Source organism: Berghia stephanieae, chromosome 15 (assembly GCF_034508935.2).
Source record: "Berghia stephanieae isolate SIO BIC M18660-M18661 chromosome 15, UCSD_Bste_1.3, whole genome shotgun sequence".
Classification (NCBI taxonomy): Eukaryota; Metazoa; Mollusca; class Gastropoda; order Nudibranchia; family Aeolidiidae; genus Berghia; species Berghia stephanieae.
Window position 1 is genome coordinate 3937969 of NC_088374.1, and position 10000 is coordinate 3947968.

Here is a 10000-nt window from a genome sequence, read left to right on the forward strand (position 1 = left end):
GAGGGTAAAGTTTCCGTGTCGAGTCGATGACGTCACTCGTCGTCAGCGAACGAGGCATTGAGATTTTTTTATTGTAGCATGCGGTCTTCTTCAAGTACCAATCTTTGTCACCCAGCTGTTCAAACTATTCAAATATGTTTTTCTTGGTCTACCTTTACTCTTTTTACCTTCTATCTTTCCTGTGAGAAGAAGATGTTCAATACATTTGTCGATTTAGGTGTCCTAAAAATTGCATTTGTCTTTTTCTTATTATACGAATTAATAGCCTTTTAGTTTCAGCGTGCGGTAAATAAAATAGCATAAAACGGGCATTAGAAATTGCTTGCTACCATTTGGATAGACCACCAGGTTCAGGAAAAAAAAATCTCAATTCCCTCGATTGGGGCAGCGTGGCTCAGCGGAACAGTCTTTGCTCCGTACCCGAAAAGTACCGAGTTCGAATAACAGCTGCGCAGTGTGGTCTTGAGCAAATCATCTCGCCCTAGCTGCGCTGTGGCTGAGATGACTGGGTTAGTAATAAATTTCCCCTTTCGGATGAATAAAGGGGCATTTAAAAAAAAAAAAAATTTTTATGAAAAAACCCAACAAAACCAAACCAAAGCTGTCTATAACAGACCTTAGAACCCAGAGGCTGGACTCCAGTAGATCCAGGGGACTTGGTGGTGGTCAATGACGACAGACCTTCGTCGCCAACGGTTGACGACGAGTTTGAACTGTGAGATGAGGATGGCATTTGTTGGTTGCTGCTGCTGTTGTTGTTGTTGTTAGTTGTGGTGCTGGTTGATGGTGTGACCGAGGAGTTGGGATTGACACTGGAGGGTGTGGTTGGGACCACAGCACATCCGGACTGACCTATGTAGGATAGCAACAAAATAGATGACACGATTACAGGTTTGTCAAATTATGTTTTTTAAAAAAAGAAATATATAATATATAGATTGAATCGTATTTGATACAAATATGGTACGAAAAGTGCTCGACATGTAGCAATGGAGCGAATTATTATTTTAATATTTACCACAATGTTTGAGTCAGTCTACATCGATGTTTCAGGCCTTTTTCAGCCATCATCAGGACTGTGTGTTACATGAGTTTGATTTGTTGTGTGTTGTTGTTTGTTGAAGTGGTTCCATAGGTTTGTAGTTGATTAATAAGTACTTCCGGCGATGTGGACAAGTATTGTACATCTCATTGAGTGTGGCTTCATGAGGGTGTTTGATTATAGCATATTTCTCTTCCAGACATAAGCTACATTGTTTTGATGTTGGTGTGTACCCTGTTGCTTTAGATAAAATTTTTCATGAAATGTTGTGGTCTAGTTTGTTGTCTTTTAATTTCCAAATATGTTCACTGAGTTTAGTGGATGTTTTTTTGTTAGTGTTTCTAAATGTTGAGGTGTGGAGGTTGTATCTTGTTTTGAAATTATTTTCCGTTAGTCCTACATATTTTTCTTGCTTGTTTGTTTTAGTTTCGGTGACTGTGGCTTGGTAAATTAAATTTAATTCTAAACATTGGTTGTTTAGCAGGCAATGTTCCTTATTTCTGCAGGTGCATTTCCTGGTGGGTGGGTTTTGCTCTTGTAGGTGGTTTATTAATCTTTTTTTTTGTTGTGGCTTGAAATTATTTGTCCTATGTTGCGCACATGTTTCCACTACTTTCATTTTGGTCTTCAACTTTGGGTTGTTGTTTGACACAACTGGTCGCATTTTATGGAACACGTTTTTTGCTAATGTTGTTCTTTGTTTCACAAGCTTATTAAATTCATCAATAATTACAGATGTAAATTGTAATCAATGTCCTATCCTAAAACCACTCAAAATACATCAAGTAATTAATAATAATAACAATAATAATAATAATAATAATAATAATAATAATAATAACAATAATAATAATAATAATAATAATAATAATAATAATGATGATAATAATAATAATAATGATAATAATTATAATAATAATAATAATAATAATAATAATAATAATAATAATAATAATAATAATAATAATAATAATAATAATAATAATAATAATAATAATAATAAATGGCATTTATATAGCTCTTTGCCCCGTTGTCACAGGCTCTAAGCGCTTTACAGTGATATAAAATAAAACATTACAGTAAGACAAGTTTGATGGAAAAGTGATACGAATTCAATGTAACAACGACAACATATGATAATAGCATTGCAACATTATGGCGTGATATATTATTCTGATTACCTGGCGTGTTGCCAGCTTGACTAGCATTGGTAGAGTTGGTATTGGTGGAATTGAAGCTGATGACGCTTGCCAGGTCCTGCAAGGGAGGCGTGGCTGCAGCACTGTGCGTCTGACTGGTACTCACTGGGGCTGGTACAGGACAGAAGAAAAAAAAAAAAAATCTTTCATAAAAAACTCGAGCTTTTATATAGGGCAATATCCACTAAACGTGCTCAAAGCGCTTTACAAGGGGTCCCTGGCCAACAGCATCACTTAAGATGTAGGACGTGACATGACGCCTGTTACTTACTGCTATTGTGTTTGAGTGATAAAAAATTTATTTTTGCGTTAGTTGGGTGTGAAGTTTTGGGGAAAATCTTGAAAATGGCTGGTAAGGAGAGAGTTGAAGTGTCACACTGGATGGGGGGCGATATTACAATTTTTTCGGACACAGACAACGCTGTTAACGGCCAGGTACTCATTTTACACCTGAGTATGGTGAGAGAATGTGAGTAAAGAGCCTTTTCCGAGGATTCAACTATGAGCCGAACAAGGCTCGAACCCAGGACCTTCCGATCCGAAAGCAAGTGTCATACCACAAGACCAGAAGTCGCTAGCATCCTATTTTGTTCGTTTCTTTCTTTTTTTTTGAGAGGTTTTACAGCAGTTGTGACACTTTTTGAAAATGATTTCAAGGGTTTTACGGCGTTTGTGACACTTTTTGAAAATGTTTTCAGGGTTTTACGGCGTTTGTGACACTTTTTGAAAATGATTTCAAGGGTTTTACGGCGTTTGTGACACTTTTTGAAAATGTTTTCAGGGTTTTACGGCGTTTGTGACACTTTTTGAAAATGTTTTCAGGGTTTTACGGCGTTTGTGACACTTTTTGAAAATGATTTCAGGGTTTTACGGCGTTTGTGACACTTTTTGAAAATGTTTTCAGGGTTTTACGGCGTTTGTGACACTTTTTGAAAATGTTTTCAGGGTTTTACGGCGTTTGCAACACATTTAGGTCATTCCAGCGCCAGTAAAAAGGGAGGGAAAAAAAATGGGATAGTAAATGTTACCCAAGAAAAAGTAAGACAAATCAGGAACAGATGAAGATGCCACCCATGCAATTAGTTTGAGATCGCCTACAATTCTCACCCAGACATAAACACAGGATCCCACTGATAACAGCACACCCAAATGTTAGAATATATCAAAAACAGAATACATAACCAGAGCTGCCAAACCCATCTGACGAGAATGTGTACAATGGGACCTCAAAACGGGGGGGGGGGGGGGGGGGGGGGGGATTTCATAAAAACAGACTACATAACAACGCATAACAACAGAGAGGTGATTTACATGGGGAAAAAAAAATGTCATCTCCCGAAAATAACACACTATTACATTTGACTGTTTCCTTCCCAGCTAAGGACTCCAGCGTTCCATAGGCGTGGAGCTATGAATGAAAAGGCTTTTTCACAGAGAGTGGAATGTGATGATTTTCCTATAGTTGGTAAGGAGATGGTTAAGCACCCGGCAATCAGGAAGATGATAAGGGATATTTTTTAAAAATTTTCTTTTATTTGGCCTTTTATACAGCGCAATATCCACTAAACATGCTCAAAGCACTTTATAAGGGGTCCAAGGCCAACAGCAAAACTTAACGTGTAGGACGAGACATGACGCCTATTAGGGGATATAAAAAAAAAATTTCGGATAGAGACAACGCTGTTAACGGCCAGGTATTCATTTTGCACCTGAGTACAGTGAGAGAATGTGAGTAAAGAGCCTTTTCCAAGGACTCAACTATGGGTTGAACAAGGCTCGAACCCAGGACATTTTCGATCCGAAAGTGAGTGTCATACCACTAGACCAAATAGCCGCACACTTCACCATCAATCGTCACTTCTTTCTTCAGACGATAAGTCTACTCTACGCCAAATGTGCCGCAATATGCACTAAATGTGTTCAAAGCGCTTAACATGGGGGGGGGGGGGGGGGTCCCCCGACCAATAGCAACACTTTACATTTTGGACGCCTGTTAGTTGATATTTTAATTTTTGTCGGACAGAGACAGCGCGGTTAACGGCCAGGTACTCATTTTACATCTGAGTAGGGTGAGAGAAAGTGAGTAAAGAGCCTTCTCCAAGGACTCAACAACCATGTGCAGAGCGAGGCTCGAAACCCAGGACCTTCTGATCCGAAAGCGAGTGTCATACCCACTAGACCACGAACACTAGACCAGGTAGCCGTTGATGGGTCTCGAGAGAAAGAATTTGTTACTTTGAAAGGTCCAGACCGGACATCCACCCAGCAGTCTGTCATCTGCATTTTTTGCCAAATTGGGACCTAAAATTTGCCAAAATTTGCCCAAAAAAACCCCCCAAAATTTGTCAAGAAATTTGCCAAAACGACCGAAATTTGCCAAAAAATTTGCCGAGGAGAACTAAGATTTTTTGACGAAATGATCCATGACTGAAGTTGGAAGTGTAATGACTCGATTTATTTGACTTGAGAAATGAAATGACTGTGAATAGCGTTGTTACAAAGATTTTAAAGGATCATTATCCGTAGAGAGTAGCTTCCCTTGATTTGGGCCCAGGCAAAGCTGCAACATTTCTCAAGTTTTGCACTTTTTTTTTTCGTTATTTTGTTTTAGCTTTTTTCCCCAAAATTTGCCACGCGATTTGCCAATTATCCCAAAATTTGCCACGATTTGCCAATTTTGGGAAATTTGCCCAAATTTGCAGATTGCCCTGATATTTGCGGCCGCAAAAAATGCATATGACAGAGCAGTGTACGGGTGGTTGAGTCTGTTAGATTTGGAGGAAAGTACTTTGTGGTAGACTAGCGTCCTATCCAAAGGATAGCAAGAAATTGCTAATGTCCGTTTCACGTTACAGAAACCGGGATAAACTCCGGCTCCACGGGCCGAAAGGCTCTGAAGGACTACTTTGGTTTTTTTTTAAAGGTCTAGACAGAAAGGATTCGTTACCTTGGTCAATGGGCCAAGCTCCGTGGTTACCTTGGTCAATGGGCCAAGCTCCGTGGTTACCTTGGTCAATGGGCCAAGCTCCGTGGTTACTTTGGTCAATGGGCCAAGCTCCGTGATATATACGGCTGAGGGACATTCCAGCGCCGATAACTCCATCTTGGTTGGATGAACCCATCGTAGTTACCTGCCTTGTTTGATTGTCCCCTTGCTGGACGGTGGCTGAGGGCCTCTGGAAAAGTAGGATAACATGGATGCCGGATGTGTGGATAGATAGGTGGATGGCTTGGTGGGTGGGTGGATGAATGAGTGGATGGATGGATGGATTGGTGGATGGTTGGGTGGATGAATGGATGGATAGATGGATGGATGGATTGGTGGATGGATGGGTGGATGGTTGGGTGGATGAATGGATGGATGGATGGATAGATGGATGGGTGGATGGATGGATGGATGAGTGGATGGATGGATGGATGGATAGATGGATGGGTGGATGGATGGATGGATAGATGGGTGGATGGATGGGTGGATGGATGGATGGGTGGATGGATGGATGGGTGGATGGATGGATGGATGGATGAGTGGATGGATGGATGGATGGATGGATGGATGAGTGGACGGATGGATGGATAGATCTGATGGTCAATTTGTTATATCTTTCAGGACATTATTTCCCGGATGCTTCATTTGTAATCGCAAAGACAATGTACGAAAAAGGGGATTTACTTTAAAAATACCCCGACCACCCGTTCTCCCCCATCACTATTTAAAAAAAAAATATCCTCGCCGTCGAGAATTATGGAACGATTCTGTCCTTGAAATTTATTGGATAACAGGTGGATGGTGTATGACATGATCATCACAATCAGCCGATGGCATGATTGTATGACGTCATCATTATGACACGTCGATGTTATCCTGATATGGTGCCCCCTTTTAACCCCTACCCCTTCCTACCACACAAAAACATGGTAAGATTTGTTTTAGCGATAACCGCATCACTTCACTTGTTTTACTACTTTTGTTATTGATGCAGTACTATATAAATGACACATCTACAAGCGTTTACATAGGCATATCACTCTGATTCAAAGTCCAAGAATCCAAGAAAAAAAGATAGAATCAAACACGTTTCCTCTTCAAAGAGGAAGAATGTTGGTGGAGATGACAAAATGAAATGCTTCGCCAGATAGCCTTTCTCCTGCATTAAATAGATTAATGATTGGAACCTCCAACTCAGCCATGGTAGAGACCGATCTTGATTTATATTCAATACCGACTACACCACATAACAGCTACACTGGTGAGGCGGACAATACTATTAAAGGGTATAAAACATTTTTCAAGCAATCCTTATTTTAAAATAAAACACTAGTTAAATGGTTTCGGTGCAGTGAGATTATTCTTGGTAAATATATGTACCAATCTAAAATGTATAATCTCAACGACTTATAGTAACATTGTTATACAAATGAATGATTCAGTTCTGAATTAAAAAGTTAAATATAACACAGTTCGTTAGTGAAACAGTTCTGAATATTAATTTATCAAATGCCTGCCTAATTTAATGTTCTGATTATCTTATTCATGCCTTTGATAAATTATGACTACGATAAGAATCGGTTCGATAACATACTGTTTTTATTGGATAGAATGCTTGTTTTCTTGTTCCTCAACCAGACTTCGAAATACAAACTCAAACTGACCAGAATGATCGACCTGAATATACGATACCCCACAAAAATAAGCTATAAAACACTGTATGAAAAATGTAATGTAGACCTTTATCCATTCAAATCCTGGAGGCAAGATGGAGGCTTCTTGGGCATATACTCAGAAGAGATGAAAATATACCAGCTAATAAAGCCATGAATACATTTTTCACCCCATCTGGACACAATACATATCAAGGTAGACCACCCACGTCAATTTATACTGTCCTCAATCGACACCTAAAACGCCTTCAAAATAACAAAGAATTAAAATCAAAGGAAAACCTTATGAACTTAGCATCCACAGCAAAAGACCGTGAACAGTGGAAGGAAATGACACGGATGATTAGAGAGGCAACCGAGGTGTCCCGATCGGATGATTAGGAAGTGAAAGGCCTTAAATCAGTTAGTCAGTAAGTCAACAATAACAGTAGTAATAACATCAACACCAATGACAGCAATGATAACTACTACAACAACAATTGTACATTTTTGGGATTCCTGTCGTCATTGCAGACGGTATCAAATGGTTCCTGCTGCTTCCACACCACATCCCCGTCGTCGTCGTCGCCCACAGCATTGTTGTAACCACCACCACCCACGACCACCCTCTGCGACACTGGCACTGACGTTGCTGATTGGTTATGGGGGGAGGAAGAGGGATTGGTCGTCTGATACTCTAGCTGGCGACGGACCTTGTGATTGCTGCTGTTGTTGCTGGCGGATAAATTCTGTTCTGTTTGCTTGGTCTTTGACTGTCAGAAAAAAAAACAAAAAAACATGAGTTATTCTACACTACAGACCTGCCAATCCTTCATATTTAAAACACATGAGTTATTCTACACTAAAGACCTGCCAATCCTTCATATTTAAAACACATGAGTTATTCTACACTAAAGACCTGCTAATCCTTCATATTTAAAACACATGAGTTATTCTACACTAAAGACCTGCCAATCTTTCAAATTTAAAACACATGAGTTATTCTACACTACAGACCTGCTAATCCTTCAAATTTAAAACACATGAGTTATTCTACACTACAGACCTGCCAATCCTTCATATTTAAAACACATGAGTTATTCTACACTAAAGACCTGCCAATCCTTCATATTTAAAACACATGAGTTATTCTACACTAAAGACTGCTAATCCTTCATATTTAAAACACATGAGTTATTCTACACTAAAGACCTGCTAATCCTTCATATTTAAAACACATGAGTTATTCTACACTACAGACCTGCCAATCCTTCATATTTAAAACACATGAGTTATTCTACACTAAAGACCTGCTAATCCTTCAAATTTAAAACACATGAGTTATTCTACACTAAAGACTGCCAATCCTTCATATTTAAAACACATGAGTTATTCTACACTACAGACCTGCTAATCCTTCAAATTTAAAACACATGAGTTATTCTGCACTAAAGACTGCTAATCCTTCATATTTAAAACACATGAGTTATTCTACACTAAAGACCTGCTAATCCTTCATATTTAAAACACATGAGTTATTCTACACTACAGACCTGCCAATCCTTCATATTTAAAACACATGAGTTATTCTACACTAAAGACCTGCTAATCCTTCAAATTTAAAACACATGAGTTATTCTACACTACAGACCTGCTAATCCTTCATATTTAAAACACATGAGTTATTCTACACTACAGACCTGCCAATCCTTCATATTTAAAACACATGAGTTATTCTACACTACAGACCTGCCAATCCTTCATATTTAAAACACATGAGTTATTCTACACTAAAGACCTGCTAATCCTTCATATTTAAAACACATGAGTTATTCTACACTAAAGACCTGCTAATCCTTCATATTTAAAACACATCGAGTTATTCTACACTACAGACCTGCCAATCCTTCATATTTAAAACACATGAGTTATTCTACACTACAGACCTGCCAATCCTTCATATTTAAAAAAAACATGAGTTATTCTACACTACAGACCTGCCAATCCTTCAAATTTAAAACACACGAGTTATTCTACACTACAGACCTGCCAATCCTTCATATTTAAAACACATGAGTTATTCTACACTACAGACCTGCTAATCCTTCAAATTTGAAACACATGAGTTATTCTACACTACAGACCTGCCAATCCTTCATATTTAAAACACATGAGTTATTCTACACTACAGACCTGCTAATCCTTCAAATTTAAAACACATGAGTTATTCTACACTACAGACCTGCTAATCCTTCAAATTTAAAACACATGAGTTATTCTACACTACAGACCTGCTAATCCTTCAAATTTAAAACACATGAGTTTTCTACACTACAGACCTGCTAATCCTTCAAATTTAAAACACATGAGTTATTCTACACTACAGACCTGCTAATCCTTCAAATTTAAAACACATGAGTTATTCTACACTACAGACCTGCTAATCCTTCAAATTTGAAACACATGAGTTATTCTACACTACAGACCTGCTAATCCTTCAAATTTAAAACACATGAGTTATTCTACACTACAGACCTGCTAATCCTTCAAATTTAAAACACATGAGTTATTCTACACTACAGACCTGCTAATCCTTCAAATTTAAAACACATGAGCTATTCTACACTACAGACCTGCTAATCCTTCATATTTAAAACACATGAGTTATTCTACACTAAAGACCTGCTAATCCTTCATATTTAAAACACATGAGTTATTCTACACTAAAGACCTGCTAATCCTTCAAATTTAAAACACATGAGTTATTCTACACTAAAGACCTGCCAATCCTTCATATTTAAAACACATGAGTTATTCTACACTAAAGACCTGCTAATCCTTCAAATTTAAAAAACATGAGTTATTCTACACTAAAGACCTGCCAATCCTTCATATTTAAAACACATGAGTTATTCTACACTAAAGACCTGCTAATCCTTCATATTTAAAACACATGAGTTATTCTACACTAAAGACCTGCTAATCCTTCAAATTTAAAACACATGAGTTATTCTACACTACAGACCTGCCAATCCTTCATATTTAAAACACATGTTATTCTACACTAAAGACCTGCCAATCCTTCATATTTAAAACACATGAGTTATTCTACACTAAAGAC

At 38.1% G+C, this 10000-nt stretch overlaps 1 protein-coding gene across 2 annotated transcripts in view; it reads right to left on the bottom strand.

Moving 5' to 3' along the window:
- The window catches only part of LOC144960500 (uncharacterized), a 96758-nt gene that overhangs the window by 42360 nt on the left and 44398 nt on the right, over positions 1-10000 (bottom strand). For both annotated transcript variants that reach the window (XM_078893665.1, XM_078893664.1), the window contains 4 exons: positions 7386-7652; positions 5189-5417; positions 2224-2352; positions 617-852 (listed from right to left, as the gene is read on the bottom strand). In XM_078893665.1, the coding sequence (XP_078749791.1) occupies positions 617-852; positions 2224-2352; positions 5189-5417; positions 7386-7652 (861 nt within the window). The remainder of the gene's footprint in view (positions 1-616; positions 853-2223; positions 2353-5188; positions 5418-7385; positions 7653-10000) is intronic.